Genomic DNA, 19846 nt, shown 5'->3' with positions numbered 1-19846 from the left:
AAAAAAAACCACAAAGCTCAACCACTTTCTTCTATAAATACACATCAAATACATTGTCAAAAATATAAAGACAAAATTTATTTAAAGATCTAGTTACTGTTTTACCGAAAGAGAAAAAACAGGGGTTTTATGCCTAAATTTAAGGTAGATTTTAGATTAATAGAATTAAACTGAAATCCAAGCAGAGCGGTGAAAGGAATGCTGCAGAAGTGCATCACTCAGGGGCTCATATTTTGCACACAGCACTGCAATGAGCAATAGCCTTGTCATGTCTCTTCTGCCACTCCCCTTGAACACGTGGGGCTCACTGCAAGATGTAAACAATGTTACACAGAACTGACTTAGAAAGGATTAATACTTGCAGTGGGGGGAGAGAGGGGAGGGAAGTGTTCTACAAAACTGACAAAAGGAGTGGGTGTTGAAAATCTACATATTCAACTCCATCAAATATTTTAGCATGTGTTTATGCTCTCCAAACGGAGACAGAGAGAGAGCGAGCGCAAGCACAGAAAAATCACAAGCTACATATGATCAGTTATGTTCCAAAACCTATCCCAAAGAGCCATTTGTCCCAAATACATTTTCCCTGATTTAAGGCTGCCAAGAACATAGATACACAGCATTTTCAAACAAACTGTAGCCTAGTACTAAGTGCAGGCAAGAAACCACTGATGCTTATTCTTTACAGACCAGAGCTCCCAAATCCTTGAAGTATTTACAGAGTCCTTTAGATCGAAGTTGTTGACAAACATGAAGGCAGATAGGCAAGTAATACATCCATTTTACCGATAGGCAAAGTGTGGCATCATGATGGTAAAGGACATGCTCAAGATGAAAATAAGTTTCTGCCAGATCCAAGAATAGAACCCAAGAGTCCAGACTCCCAACCTTTCCTCTGAACACTAGTCTATATTCCTTTCCAATTTCAGATAAGAGCCCTAGTCCTCCAGAACAGCAATGTTTCCACAATTCCCTTCCTTCTTTCCCTTCCTATGTCAATTTAGTTTCACTTTCTACCTCAAGATCCCCATTAACCCTCTTCCCCTGCAGTTGCCTCAGTTCCTTTCCCTGGAGGCTAGTTTAGCAACGACTCCCAACAGCAATGGTCCACTACTTCCCCCATCCCCAATATTCCCTGCCCACAAAGCTTTGATCCAGTACTACTTTGTGTCATTTCTGGCCTCCCACTCACCTCAGCAATCCAAATTGTGTCCTATTTGTCCCCACTTTTTCCACCCCAGCCACCTACAGTATAACATTTCCTCCTGTAAAGTACCACCACAACAAACTATGGATTGAAGGCACAGAGGCTGCGTCTTGGAACTGACGGTGCACAGCTACAAGTTGCTGGGTGGGAAAGAATTTCTTATCTGATAGCAATAGGTTGTACAGCTAGGATGAAGAAAAAGAATGAGAATGGAACAACAATGGACCAAATCTCTGAGGAAAGGAGACTGGGCAGGTTTCAATAGGTGGAGAACTCTATGCCATGCAGAACCCTGTCATAACATAGTATAATGGAAGTGGAGCTCTCCAAATATTTGATCCTGAGGACCACTTTTTAAGACTTTCTTAAAAAAGCAAACAAACCAGCTCACTTGGCAGTCTCTCAGCCTCCCCACTGACTGGTTCTCAATATTTTATTCTGCAATGTACCTGGAAGGACTATGAACACAACAGTTCATGGCCTACAGTTCAAGAACCATTGATATAGAAACAGTAGAATTGGACAAAAACATAGTCCTTGCTAGCACAGTTTCAACCATACAGTGAACAGAGCTAAAGATAACTATTTTAAGACTGATGAGAATAGCTGTATTTCAAGGACTCAACTTTCAATGAGCTATTTTAAAACTGAGGGGGAAAAAAACAGAAAGGAGGTCCTACTGACTTTTGTTCTGATACAATCCAGTGTGGTTTGCCCATCAAGAAACTATGCAAGAAGCATACCACAATACAAAACACAATGTAAATGCACAAAAGTATTTGCAGAAAAAAGCAATAAGTACAAAGATTTATTTATATTATTCAACAGAAGACTATGCCCAACCACAAAGGCAAATAAATTCAGTTTAAGCTAAAATACCACCTTATACCAAACCCAAACTGCCTGGCAATTGTAGCATATATGGCATGTAAAGTCATTCTCTGTTGGTAAACCATTACAAGTCCCAAACAGGGTGAGACACCTAATAGCATTAAATACTGTGTTATTTGAACACTCTTAATTTAAGAACATAAGAGCGGCCATACTGGAGCAGACCAAAGGTTCACCCAGCCCAGTATCCTGTCTACCAACAGTGGCCAATGCCAGGTGCCCCAGAGGGAGTGAACCTAACAGGTAATGATCTCTCTCCTGCCATCCATCTCCACCCTCTGACAAACAGAGGCTAGGGACACCATTCCTTACCCATCCTGGCTAATAACCATTAATAGACTTAACCTCCTTGAATTTATCCAGTTCTCTTTTAAACCCTGTTATAGGCCAAGCCTTCACAACCTCCTCAGGCAAGGAGTTCCACAGGTTGACTGTGCACTGAGTGAAGAACTTCCTTTTATTTGTTTTAAACCTGCTACCCATTAATTGCATTTGGTGGCCCCAAGTTCTTATATTATGGGAACAAGTAAATAACTTTTCTTTATTCACTTTCTCCAAGCCACTCATGATTTTATATACCTCTATCATATCCCCCCCTTAGTCTCCTCTTTTCCAAGCTGAAAAATCCTAGCCTCTTTAATCTCTCCTCGTATGGGGCCCGTTCCAAACCCCTAATCATTTTAGTTGCCCTTTTTTGAACCTTTTCTAATGCCAGTATATCTTTTTTGAGATGAGGGGACCACATCTGTACGCAGTATTCAAGATGTGGGTGTACCATGGATTTATATAAGGGCAATAAGATATTTTCCGTCTTATTCTCTCTCTCTTTTTTAATGATTCCTAACATCCTGTTTGCTTTTTTGACTGCCGCTGCACACTGCGTGGACGTCTTCAGAGAACTATCCACGATGACTCCAAGATCTTTCTCCTGATTAGTTGTAGCTAAATTAACCCCCATCATATTGTATGTATAGTTGAGGTTATTTTTTCCAATGTGCATTACTTTACATTTATCCCCATTAAATTTCATTTGCCATTTTATTGCCCAATCACTTAGTTTTGTGAGATCTTTTTGAAGTTTTTCACAGTCTGCTTTGGTCTTAACTATCTTGAGCAGTTTAGTATCATCTGCAAACTTTGCCACCTCACTGTTTACCCCTTTCTCCAGATAGTTTATGAATAGGTTGAATATGATTGGGGGGAGGGATAGCTCAGTGGTTTGAGCATTGGCCTGCTAAACCCAGGGTTGTGAGTTCAATCCTTGAGGGGGCCATTTAGGGATCTGGGGCAACTATGGGGGATTAGTCCTGCTTTGAGCAGGGGGTTGGACTAGATGACCTCCTGAGGCCCCTTCCAACCCTGATATTCTATGATTCTATGATTGGTCCTAGGACTGACCCTTGGGGAACATCACTAGTTACCCCTCTCCATTCTGAAAATTTACCATTTATTCCTACCCTTTGTTCCCTGTCTTTTAACCAGTTCTCAATCCATGAAAGGATCTTCCCTCTTATCCCATGACAACTTAATTTACATAAGAGCCTTTGGTGAGGGACCTTGTCAAAGGCTTTCTGGAAATCTAAGTACACTATGTCCACTGGATCCCCCTTGTCCATGTTTGCTGACCCCTTCAAAGAACTCTAATAGATTAGTAAGACATGATCTCCCTTTACAGAAACCCCATGTTGACTTTTGCGCAACAATTTATGTTCTTCTATGTGTCTGACAATTTTATTCTTTACTATTGTTTCAACTAATTTGCCCGGTACTGATGTTAGATTTACCATTCTGTAATTGCCAGGATCACCTCTAGACCCCTTCTTAAATATTGGTGTTACATTAGCTATCTTCCAGTCATTGGGTACAGAAGCTGATTTAAAGGATAGGTTACAAACCATAGTTAGTAGTTCCGCAATTTCACATTTGAGTTCTTTCAGAACCCTTGGGTGAATGCCATCTGGTCCCGGTGACTTGTTACTGTTAAGTTTCTCAATTAATTCCAAAACCTCCTCTAGTGTCACTTCAATCTGTGACAATTCCTCAGATTTGTCACCTACAAAAGATGGCTCAGGTTTGGGAATCTCCCTAACATCCTCAGCCACGAAGACTGAAGCAAAGAATTCATTAAGTTTCTCCACGATGACTTTATCGTCTTTAAGTGCTCCTTTTGTATCTCGATCGTCCAGGGGCCCCACTGGTTGTTTAGCAGGCTTCCTGCTTCTGATGTACTTAAAAAACATTTTGTTATTACCTTTTGAGTTTTTGGCTAGCTGTTCTTCAAACTCCTTTTTCACTTTTCTTATTACATTTTTACATTTAATTTGGCAGTGTTTATCCTCCTTTCTATTTACCTCACTAGGATTCGACTTCCACTTTTTAAAAGATGACTTTTTATCTCTCACTGCTTCTTTTACATGGTTGTTAAGCCATGGTCGCTCTTTTTTAGTTCTTTTACGGTGTTTTTAAATTTGGGGTATACATTTAAGTTGAGCCTCTACTATGGTGTCTTTGAAAAGTGTCCATGCAGCTTGCAGGGATTTCACGCTAGTCACTGTACCTTTTAATTTCTGTTTAACTAACCGCCTCATTTTTGCATAGTTCCCCTTTGTATGTTGCTTTTAAACAACATTAAAAATCTAATCATAAACATATGAAACACTCCTGTACCGTTCTGAGAAGGAAAAAGCCAAAACTGTACAAATCCAGCCTCCATGAAAATATACAAGACCCAGCCTGTCAAGAAGTGCTGAAGGACACAACTCATAACTTTATAAGAGCTCCTTTTGTTTCAGTGGTGTTTCTGTCCACTAAAAGTCCTTGCAAAATTCCATCCTTGATGGAAACATCCTTAATACTAACTTTTATTTAAAGCTCTCACTCCTGTGATTGGAAATAATTCATAAAAATCACTAAGGGGCAAGATGTGATCTAACACAACACACTGCTCTGGAGTAAATGCTTTCACCCACCTAGTGCTGAACTACATGAATGGTTCATACCTTTTCTTATGTTCTGATTCAGAAAAGGTGAGAGCTGTTGATTTCTAATTTTCATATAATAAATCCCATAAAAACTGCCTTTGAATCAGATTTTGCATGTATCTCTTCTTAAAACAGCCACTTTCAAGGTGATAAAGTCAGATTTTCCAGCCTCCATTTTGGTTCAGAGACCTATTTAGCCATTTGCTTAACTGGCTCCTTCCTTGAAAGTGGGACAAGTATCACATCTTGTAAGAATCCAGCATACATGTTACAGGCCAACCATAAAGCCAATATGGCTTTGTTCTGTGTTCTGATGTAGATGGTGAGTCACTAAGACGACAAAGAATTTTAATACTTTTTCAGCACTCACCTCAAAGGGCAGAATTTTGTGCATCTGCTAATGACCTTAGGCTGAGATTCAGACCACATAACCTAAACTGTATTAAAGACTAATGAACATGCAATTGGGAGAAGACACCAAAGAAAAGCCCAAAAGCTATAGGAAATGCTGTAGTGACTCAATACGCAGCCCTCTTCTCAGGGTCGGTACTGTAATGGTGCCCTCACTAGGATGCTGTGTGGCATGCTACTTAGCCAAATCCAACTCTCATTTTTATACTCTGCCTATCGAAGTTTCCCTAGTAGAGATTTAATGGATACATTACTCTTCACTTCCCCTCCCCCCTTTAAAAGTTATTGTGCAGTAGGACTACCATAAAGTGGCTACTATATTTATATTTCAACTGAGGATGAAGCGGTCCTTAGGCTCATATAAATACTTTGTAATCCTTAACAAACATAACTTTTTTGGGGGGTGAGCAGGAATGACCAATTCTGGCTTATTAAACTGTCCTTTTACCAGCTATAATTCCATAATTATCACCCTTTTGCTGAATTCCTAAGCCTGGCCATTAAAAATAAGTAATTTCAACTCATATTTTCAGAAGACCAACCAGACCCCTTAAATCATTTAATTCCTGCTAGAAAACTACTCTGAGAAAGAAGGGAGATGTTGCAATAATACAACCCAGAAAGTACAATCATCAAAATATACTGACATTCAAATCTGCTTTTTGTTTCTCAATTCCTTGTTGTAGGTGTTGTTTATGAGTTGGTGTCATCTTCCCTGTCAACAGAAAGAAGCCAGAAAGAACAAAGAAATGCTATACTGATCTAAAAGCCAGAACTACTAAGAACAGTATTAAGAAACATCCATGGGTATCCTGTGCATCACAATACGAACACAATAATTCTCTGCCTTGAAGAATTTATTCTTCAACTCAAAAGATCACAGTTGCAGGCACATTTCTTTGCAAGATCACTTCTACTGTGTGTATATTGGAAATCTTTGAAGGTGGGGCTTCAGAGAAAAGAAAAGAAGAACTATAAATGCCTGTTAAAACACCTGAGTTTCCTTCTTTCTGGTAGAGAAAAAGGTCAACATAAATGTTTAAGGATATTTATCCACAGACCAAAGATTCAGAGGGCCCACAACGTAGTTTAATAATAATAACAGGCAACTTACCTTCATGAGAGAAAGACTAGTTTTCAGAAGGCAATCCTTTACATTATATGCAAAGTTTGAAAGGAAACCAAACAAGAAAAAAAAAAAGCAGAATTCCTGGATTAAAAAATAATTTGCATATTTACTTGCACATTGTGGGTGTATTTGTTTAGAGTCTTGAAAGTCATTTCCAATAATATTCACCTTAAAGTTTTTTTATGGATAAAGATATGGTTGCAGACACATATCAGAGCCTTGAGTACATAGTACCTATTATGAATTTTAGCTAACAAAACCCCTCTAATGTTAGAAACCAGCAAATGCAGAGTTAAGGCTGCACTTCTCAAACAAGAGAAACAAACTACTTTAACTGCCTCTGTGGAAAACCAGCCTAGCATATTCCCTTCTTTGCATGTAGAGTATCAAAAACATACACCAGAGCAAACTGATTTTATAATTTATTTTTTTTAAATTGGAAACAGGTTTCCAATACTAAGGTGATGATTTGTCCCCATACTAACATTTGTTCTTTTCACTTAAGAGTTCTAATGGGATGATCTAGACATATAATATTTACATATGGAGACATGCTAGCTCTATGTCTAATGATACTTGGATAACTGGCTGGCACATAAAATCATAGAACCAAATCTTGTGAGGCAATGAATGCACTCAGGACCTTACAGGATCAAGGTCCTTAATGAAAAAGGATTGCCTTCAGCATCTGTGCTGTCTGCACAAAAAGATACCATAAAATTCTTGTATGAATGATGAAAAAAGCCATAAGCAATCCAACCACCATACAATTAAAATTAAGGCATTACAGGTATTTTTTAAATCAAAGAAAAAATAAAAACGTTATAGATGAATAAAATATATTTCTTGCTTTTTTTTTTTCTCCAGAGCATTGTTTCTGGGGTTCAGTTAAGGACTTATCTGAGAAATGCAACTCCTCCTCATTTCATGAGTTTCTAATGTATGAAGGTTCCACCCACCCTAAAGTTTTTGAAAGGCAACTTGTATTCAAACCCATGACCCACATGCACAACTTTTGCTTCACCTTAAAGGTAGAGGGGGGGTGTGTGTATAAATTTCCTTAATTCCCTACTAGTCTTAACATAGGATTTAGCAGAGAATTCAGATGAGGAAAGGGAGAAGCTTCTCCCGACGCCTTCCCTCAGTTCTGCAGAAAGGGAGTCCAGCTCCTGCAACCTTTAAGAGTTGGGCTTCACCTGGGTAAATACATCAACTCCCTAGTAAGTCTGATGAGGCTCATCAAGGGCTCCCACACAATTACTCTGCACACTGCGAGACACCGCCACCCCCAACCTTATGCTTGTGCAGCATCTCATAACACCTAAAAGCTTGAGGGGTATTTGGGGAAGATGGGCCATAAGGTGCCCGAGGGAGGCTGGGCTTTTGATGAAGTCTGCAAGAAGCAGAGAGGATTAGGTAAAGGAGCTGAGAACCTCCTGGGGCTCATCAAAAGGAAGTCCTGATGCTACAAACCAGAGAAGGCACACTGAGTGGAATAGGGAGGAAAATTTTAATGCTTTCCCTTGTCTTCTTAAGATCCTTCCTTAAGATCCTAACACATCTCTCTCCACCACCAGTCACTGAGTCTCTGGTTCAAAAGGGCATGAGGTAGAGGAGATGGAGGGAAAGGGAGCCTTGCTGGAGAATACTGGAATTAAGCGAGGAAGATAGTGGTTCAAATGAGGAGGCAGAGTTGAGGAATTCAGAGTGTAGCAGAAGACAAATGGCTCCTAGAACTCCCCCCCTCAATTTGCCTCCCTATGGTCTGCAACAGAAGCAAATCTCCTATGAGTCATTAGAAGGGACCCCAACTGCTGCAGTCCACATAAAGTCTGTCAGGTGGAAAAGGGAGAGAAGCATTAAATATTCCCTCTATGTTCTCTTCCTGAACACTTCCCCCTCACTTTGTGTTTCTAATAGAGAGGTGCAGGGAGAGGAGCAGATGCCTCGGTAAAGAAAATGAGGAGACAACTAGGAATAGAGCTGTCACAGTGAGGAGAAAGCACTGTATTTTCCACTGAATGCATCCGATGAAGTGAGCTGTAGCTCACGAAAGCTTATGCTCAAATAAATTGGTTAGTCTCCAAGGTGCCACAAGTACTCCTTTTCTTTTTGCGAATACAGACTAACACGGCTGCTACTCTGAAACCACTCAGGAATGTAGCAAGAAAAGACAGGGCAGGAGGAAAGAACTAATGTTTTCTACCTTCTCCATCTGAGAAATTTCCTGTCGGTTTTTAAAGGGTATTCCTTTCTCTGGGCTACAGAAGACTATTAGAGCATCTATCTCAGGAAAGGGGGAAACTAAGTGAGAACCTGGCTGACAGAGGGGGAGGTGATTGAGGGGCATTATTATTTACAATTTGTATTTCAAATGAATTCTGCCTAGGCAAGGAAAGCAGGTGGAAGTGGTTTTTTACATGAAAGCATAGGTTTCAAGCAGTCATCTGACATGCTATACCAATACCAACAGAGTCTATGATCGCTAACAATGGTTCCAATTTTTTTTAAGTTGGATATTAATTAATAAGACCGTGTTGCTGTGCACTAGATCTGAGCCAGTGGAATATTATAATAGCATCTAGTTCTTATATAGCACTTTTCATCAGAAGATCTCAAAGCATTTTACAAGGTGGATATGTATCACTATCCAGTTTTACAGATGGAGAACTGAGGCACGGAGGGACTGTGACTTTCCCAAGGTCAACCAGAAGACCAGAAACAGAGTCAGGAATACAACTCAGGTCTCCTGAGACCAAGTGCAGTGCACTACCTACTAGGTTTTATATTATATACATTTTACTTCAAACTGACAGCTTTTTGAACTCTGGTGAACATCTCTGGTTCTAGGATGCCATTTCTCAGGAACTCATCCAATTTACTTCATATTTAGTAGCAATCATTTTGAAGCAGTTGTGACGGTTCTGAGGGTATGGGGGGGGGGGGACGGGGACTGACAAAAAAATTCTAACAGAAAAGACAGTTAACTTTTCTATAACTGGTGTTCTTCGAGATGTGTTGCTCATGTCTATTCCACACCTTGCCCTCCTTCCCCTCTATCAGAGTTGTCTGGCAACAAGGAACTGAGGGTGGGGGGAGTGCGCAGATCCCCTTATACCACGCCAGGCAGGTGCCACTCGAGGGGTTGCGGGGGGCACTCCTCCCCTACGGGTACTGCTAGGGGAAAAACTTCCGACACCGGTGCACGCGGCGAGCATGCACACCTATTGTGGAATACACATGAGCAATCACTCGAAGAAGAAACTCAGTTGCAACCTTAACTATGGAATGACTTTGTCTCTCCATAATTCAGTTAACTTTGACTATTCATAATGTTTTATTCATTCTGTTAACAGACATTCTATGATGATTTTGTAATCTGCAGGTCATAAATCAACAAACTGGAACAATTCCTACAATTGTGCACCCTAGTCAATTCAGAATTGGGATTCAGACTATTTTTAAGTTGAGAGCTCTGTTAACCCAGTTCTCCAAAAGGATGAACTAATTCTGGATTTGACCCAATATCCTAGAGATTATTATTTCTTTCTTATTTCATACCAGGCAGTTACTAGAACTGCCTGCTGGAGTACCTTCAATAAAAAGGCTGTTTTCTTCACAAATAATTCTTTCTGCTTCATTTGCACTTGAAAGAGGTGTGGCCACACCTGTCAATCATGCTTGTAAGTGGCCTGTTCATGACAATACCACCACTGATGGCCAAGAAGTAATAATGATCTATCCAGGTAGTCTGGTAACTAATCAGAGATGAAAGTACCAAGGCAGCTGTTGAAATCCCAAAATGCATGTGGAAGGCTGGAATGCTGAATCAGTTAAAGATACGACAGGTATCGACATTCCATCCTGAGTAGACTGAAGCATGAACACAATCTCTCTAGTTATCTTAATGTAAGTTACCATAAAGCATAACAGGGTGATTAAAAACATGATGATTTTAAACATGACCTCATTTACCTGAGAAAGCATGATGCAACACAAAAACGTCACTTGGGAAAATAAAAAAAAGGAGGAGAACAGGCTAGTCCCTCCAGTATGACAAGGAAGCAAAAAGCCCAATGGCACAGACAGGGTGCAGCATCCCCTAAATCTAGAGGGCAGAAATACATTGAAACTCTCCTATCAAAATATTACAGACTATCTAGACGGTTCATAGGTTAAAGTTCTTACTCAATGGACAAAATCTTTTTCACGACAACCAGTGTAATTCAACCACAGAAAATCATATTCAAATCTTTATGATGATGAATTAGCAGACCACTTTAGTAAGACTTTGGAGCAACATTACAGCATTTTCCAAAGTTGTTCTATCTAAAGATTTAATAAGGAATTCTGATTTTTAAAATGGGTTTCGACTGGAAAGTTCTCCTAAAGATACTGATTCCAGTGGTGTCTCAGTTTTGGAGCACGATATGGATTCTTAGAGGCAAACGGAATCATTGTTGTCATCAAAACTGACAGGCAGAAGCACTAGAAATAAGAATGCAACTTTCCAGGCAGCACTTGGGGGAAGGGGACATATTTAATTTAAAGACGAGTATTTCAACAATGATTTACTTTACTTCATCTCCTACACCCTAGTTTTTGGTTCATTCTTTAAAAGTCAACCAGTTCTATAGTATCTTATCTCCTTAGAAAGACAAGCGAGAGGCCATCTTCAGAAGCTAACTCTGCAGACTGTCCAGTAGTTACTGGCACAACATCTAATGCACTCCCATCATATTGAAAAGAAGACAAAGCAAAAAATTACCATGTCAGCATCAAGCTAGATGTTCATGTGCACCTTCTGATCAAAAATAACTGGATACTTAAGCTAGCCCAATAAGTACATCCCTGAATTTCTGAAGTACTACTATGAGCTGCATTGTCATTTACAAGCACCAGAGCAGTTGGAGTTCTTGTTATATCCAGCCTAGCAAAGTGAGGACTCATTTGACTTCCATATTCTTATAAGTGAATGCCTGTCCAGAAACTGAGAAAGAATGTCACATCTGTTGGCACTTAGTCTAGAAATAGAGGTACTAAGCAAAATCAGTTTGTAAGACCTCTCAGAAAGCACAGCAGAATTATTCACTGTGTTGCCTCCACATAAGACAAGCTCTAACGTGGAACAACAGGAATAGAAGAAATTCTGCTTCAAATTGAACGCTACATTTTTAACTGGCTCCCCATATTCTTAGCAATTATAAGTTACAGGAAGAGCAGCATAAACACAATCAGAACTCCAGCTTCCAGAGTCTCCATTGACAACTAATTTTAGAATTAGAAAATCAAACTGATCATGATGCCTATTCTCACAAAGTTACTACAGTGCACATTCTAGGAGCATTAGTAGTATATGGCTCAGTCTGGTCTGTTAAAGCAGATACTATTTGTTAGGTGTAACTCAGAAAAAAATCCAATGCTATTACAGAGTTAAGATGAATGCAAAGATCACCCCCATAAACTAAATCCCAAGCAGCAGCCACAAAGACAACTTTCAGACTTAAAACACAACACTCCAACAAAATATATCATCAGTCCAAGATTTTCCAGGTAGTTGATGGTGTACCTCTAGTTGTGTTCTATCAACCCTGCCCATGCTCTCATTACTCCATATGAATAATCTCTCGTCACAACTTTCACCCTGAGTGAACAAGAAATGCTTTCTGCAATGTGAATCACCTGAAACAGTTTCATTCTGATGGCAACATCCTTTCAGTAAGGCCTGTGAAGCAGAGGGTCACCCAAAGTGTTATAAAGAAACTGTACATCACTTCAGTATCCTGCACTCAGTGAGTGAAAAGTGAAACAGATGGAATTTGGGAAACTGATCAGTCCTATCAATGCATCACTTTTGCTAAGTTAGCTCTTCCCCTGTCAGTTTCTTAAGTGGAACATTTAGAAAGCAATACTTAGGATAAACTGAGACAACTGAGAATAGATAAAATATTGTAGATTTTTTTAATCATTCATGTCCATTTTATGTTTAAGAGTCAAAGATGCCCAGACACATCAAAGCAGAATAGTGAAACAATTCAGATACTTCCAGACATAAATATACTTGTACTCTAAAGATGCTGTACCAATCTGGAAAGAAAGTCCTGGGGAAGCGGCTAACTGCATCTTTCAATAACCTCATAAGAGAGATCTCCAGACCCTCTTTGTATCCTGACAAGCATTTTAATGGCTTTGACAGCAGGAATCAGAGGCAAGGGTTCAGCAATGATACCACTGTCTGTCTCATATTGATGAACCATCAACAAAGCCATTTGGCTAAGTTCTAGCCAAGCTTTTAATAGGATGAATTGAAAAGGGAATAAAAATACTGGGATTTTTGCATGTTCCTTCCATACCAATGCAACATAGTCCCTCTCACTGAAATACCCACCTTAAAGCAAGGTAATATTTTTCTCTTCATATGAATATGAACTTTCCCAAAACAACACTCCAGCAAAATGCCTTCTTGCCTCAGCATTTATGTACCTAAACCAATGAGAATTCTTTCAACAGATTTAAAGATCAGGGGCATTTCCGCTACCACCCTTACATGCAGCTAGAATTTGGGTAAACTTTCAAAGATATGTGGGTCCATAGCTGTAGTCTCCTTGGATGGAAGCTCCCAGGCTATTGCTTTCACAAAGTTGCAATGCCTATGATCACCCCTCTACAACATTTGTCTGGCTGTTTAGAGTGGTGGAAACAGGCAAGTAAAGGATCTGGCTAAGAATCAATTTAGAAATATACTCTAAACTAGTAATAAAAGTTTGCAAGATACATTTTCAAAACCAAATCTCAAAAAATTATGTGGTGGGGACAAACATCTTCTGACTGACTTAAATGCTGACTGAATGGCCCCTAATCTAATCTTTCCTAATCTTAACTCTGTTGCATACCCTATTCCTCCTCTCAGCCATGCCCCAAAACCATCTTGTTATGACTTCAAATAAAATAAGAGGGAACAGCAGAACAAGACATACATCAAAAGGTCCTTGAAATGCCAATTCATTAGCTATAGGCAGTACTCAAAGGGTTAAGTGGTAATAAATGGAGCAGGTGGCAGGCTTTTGCACCTATGTCTGTAAATCCTGTATGCATATCCATCACAAACAGTTTCAAAGGGGAAAAGAGAGGGCAGTGCTTTTGCACCTCGTAACAAGTGATTGTGGAACACATATGGCAAAATATTGTGTTTGTGTGTAACACATGCAACAGTATGGGAGTAAAGGCAACCCTAACGTTGAAGAGAGATGAAAACCCAACTCCCAGAACTTCTTTATACCCTCTCCCCCAAATTAAGAATGGCAGAAAAATTAACTGCTACCTCAAGGAGGCAACAGGTTACTCAACTGTCCCCACCCACTCTGATTCCTTGGACTGAATCTAATGTGGTATGATAATATCCACAGTTAAATAATTTGACTCCTCCACTGGAAAACTGGGGGGAGTTGGTGGGGGGGAACACAATGTTAATTCAATAAAACATTGTAAGGATTGTGTTGTGAGTAGCATAGCTGAGAGAACCATGATGCCAAAGAGTTCTGATGCTCATAGTGTTAACATGCCAAGACACAGTAAGAGACAACACCCATCACCCCGAACCTAACAGTACATTATAAATCATTGCCTTCTTTGAAAAGTTGGACATAAAACATTCCATCAGAAAGAATCTACTTTCTCAGAATCTACAACCCAGAACACTTGTATTCTGAGAGCTGCATATAACCAGCATTCAGCAAAGTAAGGAAACATTGAGAAAAACCTAAAAGGACCCTGGTTTAGTATGGTTATTATTTATACTTGAATTTTAATATTTCTTATGAAGGAGCCTAGAACAGTTCAGAAAGACTAGGTGTGGGGAAAAAAAAGAATATTCAATATCTCTGGTTACAACATGCATTTAATCGGTCAGGATTTGCTTTACATAAATATCTAATAATAGTCTAAGTCTCTCCATCCACACATACTTAATAAGCTACCACTAATAGGCAGAGCTCTGTAACTGTACTTCAGAAATTAAACACACACACACAGTTTTATAATGACCCTTTAACATAAAATTAGGAGAGGAAGTTCTGAGATACAAAATTTTAATGCAAGTGCAGGAAAGAAATCATCTGTGCTATTCAGCTCAGGCATGACTACGGCAGTAATAGAAAGTCACTCCTCCCAACACATGTATCTAGTGCAATTTCAAAACAAGTCAGCCATTAGTAACCCTTTAAAGCTCTGATGTTTGCCTCAGAGAAGATTATGATCCATTTACAATTACAACAACACTACCAGTGCCACGACAATCACTGTTACGATCTGACTTTCATTTTAAATGCCTTTTCCAGGGATCTGTAACTGTTTTAACTTCTTAGCTTCAATTAAACATAAAGCTTCAATTAAACATTATTTGAAACAACATAACGGGCCGACATTTAACTCTGATAAAGAGCAGTTGTACATAAGCACTTTTCTTGGTTTCTACTATACAAAAATTCCATATTATAGTCTGGAGAATAAGTAAACAAACACTATCCAAAATCCTCCTGATTATTAAACTCAAGGTAACGATCAAGTAGAAAGGATTCCACTCAGATCAAGTAGAAAGGATTTGATGTGAACAAGATTTTTTCAATCTGTTTTGGTTCTACTATGTGAAAACTCTCCCTAACTATTGCAAAGTCAAAGCCTAACATTTTAGTATTTCATTCTACAGATTAAAAAAAAAAAAAAAAAAAGATAATGCAGCTCAGTGAAAGAAACTGAACTGTACTAGAAGCAATGGATTTGCACAAAATCAACATTGGCAGGGGACTGGAGGAGATCCATTGGCTTTCCTCGCCCCTTACATTATTATTGAGTAACAAAGAAAATTAAAACAACTATGTTAATAATGTTAAAGTTTCACTGAATGGACAGAAACAAGAAATCATCTCTGAAGGAGCTGCTCTGTTTTTCTTTGGCTCTTTTGTGCCCAGGATTTGCAGCACATGCAGCATAATAAGTAAAATTAACTGTGTTCTGGACGATGGCACAATGAGGTAAGTGAAAGTTTGAGTGCCACACTTAACTGAGTTTTTCTGATTTTGTTGCATTAAATTAGAATCAGTGTTAACACCACATTTTTGATAGTTATATAAAAAAGACCAGACCAGAGTAACAGCTGCTTAAAAAACAGTACCAACCATAACACAAATGTGCACAATAATACAACAATTTCTTACATGCTATTTTGATCTCCAAGGATTCCTGGACATTACATCTAGCTCCATTCAGACTTATAAAATATTACATAATCACTAAGATTTCAACTCAGGATGAGTCGTTTTAGAGCAGGTAAGCAGCAGGTTTTGATCAGCTTAGTTCAGGAAAAATCCTTGACTTCATGGAAATCATGAACAATGTAGATGTTATGCAACTCTTCACAGGACACTACTTAAGTACAATGAGTCCTAGGTAAAAGGAGACTGATTCTTGGAGGTAAGGATGATAAAGAAGCTCTGCCCCCAAATTCCTGTCACAATCAGGGGCTAGAACCCTATTAGCCAGATATTAAACCTAATACTACTCCATCCCATTCAACAGGGAACAGAGACAAACTTTTGAGCTGGATTTTGACTAATATGCTGCATTACTTCAGATTAGTGTAATCTTTATGATGAACATGCCCCGAACCTTCTGACCTCCATATTCAGAGATCATCTGTTAAAATAACCAAGTCCCTGGAAAGCAACAGACTATCAGCTAGTCTGATCTTAAGGAAACACTACCTACTGAAAACACAGGAGGGAGCAATGTGTTTCTACCAGTTATGAGAAAAAATACTGAATCTATTCAAGTTGCCTTCCACTTTTAGTGTGTATGGGTATCTGCCTTACTACTGTGGAGTCTCAGCATACCATTAACAATGTAGTTTTAAATAAATTTGAACAGGTATTATTCCATACTGGTCCATATGATGTCACTTGAAATTCAACTAATGCTTCCTCACAGGCTATAACCAATAAGCTATCAGGGAAACTATATTTTTTTCCCCATTCCATAACACTATAAGGCAGGAGTTTTTCAGCAGCTTAATAAAAATTAAAAGGTCATTTGTCATAGCCCAATAGATAAACCCTTCTTGCAAGCAAACAAAGCTCTTCCTCATACAGAGTTGTAATTAGATGTTGTCAATTACCACAAAATACTGCTCTTCTGCTTATCTTCAAAAAGTCATTGCTAGCTGAACATTTAGTAAACGCATTTATCTAGAAGACAAGAAATATTTTCTTCATTAACAGTAAAGGACAAGTTTGTCCTCACTGCTTTCTTTATATGATGTCCTTAGATTCAAACGCACAAATATTTTCTAATACATATTAGAATTGTCTCTAAATTCCAAAATACACATGGGGATGAAAGGACAAAAATCCACTGCCATATGTAATCCTCTTTTCTTTATAACCCCTACCTCCTATGGCTCAAAATAATAACTCTATGATCAGTAGGCTGACTGTTCAGATTTCATTTTTTACCAGACAATTCATATTTATAAGATACTAACTTCCTTCAAGTTGATACAGTAACTTCAGGTTAACCTAATCTTTTAATCATTATATCCAGCCAAAGGGAGTTTGTGTTATTAAGTAAAGGGATGTTTTCACCTGTGTAATTTGAGTGGTTTAAAACAAATATTTATTTTTTGTTAAAATTTTCAGGTAACATTAAAAGGAATGTTTTCATGAAATTGTTTTAATAGTTTGTTTGTAATTAAACATCCCCTTGCAATGCAATGCAATTCATATACTGTAGGATTCTGCTAGTGGTAAGCTAACTGCCCCAGAAAGTGAAAATTACTATAAACAACATTTGAAACTGACCAGCCTCGTTTTACTTTACCAGATGAGGACAATACAAAAAGTAAACAGTAAAAATTATGATAAGTAAATTAGCTTTCTATAATTATTTCATTTTTAATAACTTTGGATATTATTAACATAAGAAAGCAATCCTGTTGGTTTTTAAGAGTGTGATTTTGAGATTTTTCCTTTAAATCAAGATATGGAATTGGCCCTTCAAAAGTAAATATGTTCCTGATATGTTGCCTGAAAACATTCCATCTTTGGAAGGCTGTGAATGGTGGTACTTCAAAAAGGAGAGAAACAAGAAAAGGGGATGCTGCAGCTAGTAGTAAGTAACACGCCCCCATCATGTCTTCCCAGCACTGTCAAAAGGCGGGTTGTTGTCAGACTCCTGATCTGGCTGCCTTAGAAACGCTTTGAAAAAAATTAAGGCAGGAAGATGAACAACTCTACAAAAATGCCAACCTTCCTTTTTACAATTAAGCTGCTTTATCCCCCATCCTTTCTGCCCCTGGGGTCTCCCTCCAAGCCCAGGTGCAGCTGGGGGCGGTGAAAGGGAGAAGGGTTGAACAGGATTTGTGTGAGCGCGCTTGTGGCACCAACAGCAGGGCACACAGGAGGCGGCTGGTTGTTGACATCTTTCCCTTTCTGTTTCAGTCAAGCGCACTTCAGAGCATCCTTCCCGCCCCCTCCCCAGCCCCCAGCAGCTGTTGTTCACGTTCCCCAATCCTACCTATTTAAATCCCTTTGCTCATTCAATCCTAAAGAAAACAAATGTAGAAACTCTAACGTCTAGACATATCAGAAGAGGCATTTATCTGAAAAACTATCCTTTTAGAAGGAAAGGAATAAAGATTCAGCATCAGACATGGACCTCCATCGCCTACTGTTTATAAAGGGGGACGGGGCAAGTTCCTTTTTACCCATCCTCTCCTGATCAAGGGAAGGGAAAGAGCAGATGTGGTTTACCCCCCCTCACTTTCTCACAACAGAGAAGGAAGAGTAAATGTCATTTATCAGCCCTACCTGCTCATGATGGGGGGAAGCTTTTTACCCACATCCTTCTGCGGCTACTGATGGTGGGGAGCACACGCTCTTCACCCACCCTCACCCCTCCCTCCTATCCTTCCTCCCATGAGAGGCAGTTGCTAGGGCGCCTTCCTCCTCCAGAAGGATGATGGAGAAAGAACCGAGGAAGAGGATCAATAACAAAATGTCTGAGTTGGGGGGAAGCAATCTCTCCGCGGGGGAGGCGGGCTGCTCTTTGCCCCCGAGTAGGGCCGGTGGGGAGTGTCTGCTCAGCCTGGGGACGGGATGGGAGGCATATCTCCTTCTCTACCAAACGCTGCTGCGGCTGCTGCTGCCACATCCCCTCCATCTCCCACATCCACCTCAGGGGAGCAGGGCCTGTCCCCGGCAGCGGAGGGGGGCCAGTGCCGGCCCAGAGGAGGCCGGCGGAGGATGCGTGGGGTGGCGGCTCACCTGCGCCGTGGCTGCGCTGTGCGCCACGCGCGGGGCGGAGGGCGGGCTGCCCCCCGGCGGGCAGAGGGGCCGTGCCCGCCGGCAGCAGGCTCTGAGCTGGGGGCAGCAGGCCGGACCCCACGGGGTGCGATGCGGTGCGGTGCCCTGGCCGGGGAAGCGGCTCGCGGGCCGGGGCCGGGGCCGGGGCCGCGGCCGCTCCGCCCGCTGGGTGTGCGCACGGAAGGGGTGTGCCCTCCGGCCCAGGGCGGAGCGGGAGATGCTCTCCGGGGCCGGCAGCCCCTGGCTCAGCCTCCCGGAGCCCAGCGCGGGGCTCCGCCGGGCGCGAGGCCGGGCTGTCCCCTGCCCCGGCCCGTCCTTACCTCTCCGCTGCCCGCCTCGGACCCGCAGGCCGCCCGGAACCGCCGCAGGTTGATGCCGATGGCGGCCGAGACCTGCAGCGCCGCATCGAAGCCGGGTCCGACGCCGGCCGCGGGGCCCCCGGGGCCGCCGGAGCCCGGCACTGCCCCGCCTCCCCCGCTTCCCGCCGCCCCGCCGGAGCCCGGGCCCCCCAGCTCCGCATCGCCCGCCCCGGCCTGAGGCGGCGGCTCCGGGGCCCGTAGGTTCCGCACGGCCGGGACGCGGAGGCGGGACCCCCCCAGCCCCCGGCGGCCCCAGCCGCCGCTGCCGGGCCGGGCAGGGAAGCGCCACCGACCGCTGTGCGCCATCTTTACTGTGAGGCGACGAGCCAGAGAGCGGGGCCGGGCTGAGCCCTGGGGCCTGGATACCCCGCGCGCGCCGGTAGGGGCGCTGCATGCAGCCGCGGCCATACAGGGTGCGGGGCTCCGCCGTGGCGTGGCCCGGGCAGCTGGATAATTCATACGCCGCCCATCGACACCCAGCATAAGGCGAGCCGGCAGCCAGGGCACGGGCGACC

General features: G+C 41.4%; 1 protein-coding gene across 7 annotated transcripts in view; it reads right to left on the bottom strand.

Annotated features, from left to right (window-relative positions):
• Window positions 1-19637, bottom strand: part of KMT2A (lysine methyltransferase 2A) — an 88181-nt gene extending 68544 nt beyond the window's left edge. For all 7 annotated transcript variants that reach the window (XM_048827291.2, XM_048827293.2, XM_075122254.1 and 4 more), the window contains exon 1: window positions 19293-19637. In XM_048827291.2, the coding sequence (XP_048683248.2) occupies window positions 19293-19637 (345 nt within the window). The remainder of the gene's footprint in view (window positions 1-19292) is intronic.
• Window positions 19638-19846: the final 209 nt, after the last annotated feature.

The sequence above is a fragment of the Caretta caretta genome, chromosome 22, assembly GCF_965140235.1.
Source record: "Caretta caretta isolate rCarCar2 chromosome 22, rCarCar1.hap1, whole genome shotgun sequence".
In the NCBI taxonomy this organism is placed as follows: domain Eukaryota; kingdom Metazoa; phylum Chordata; order Testudines; family Cheloniidae; genus Caretta; species Caretta caretta.
This window is presented reverse-complemented; position numbering and strand designations above follow the sequence as displayed.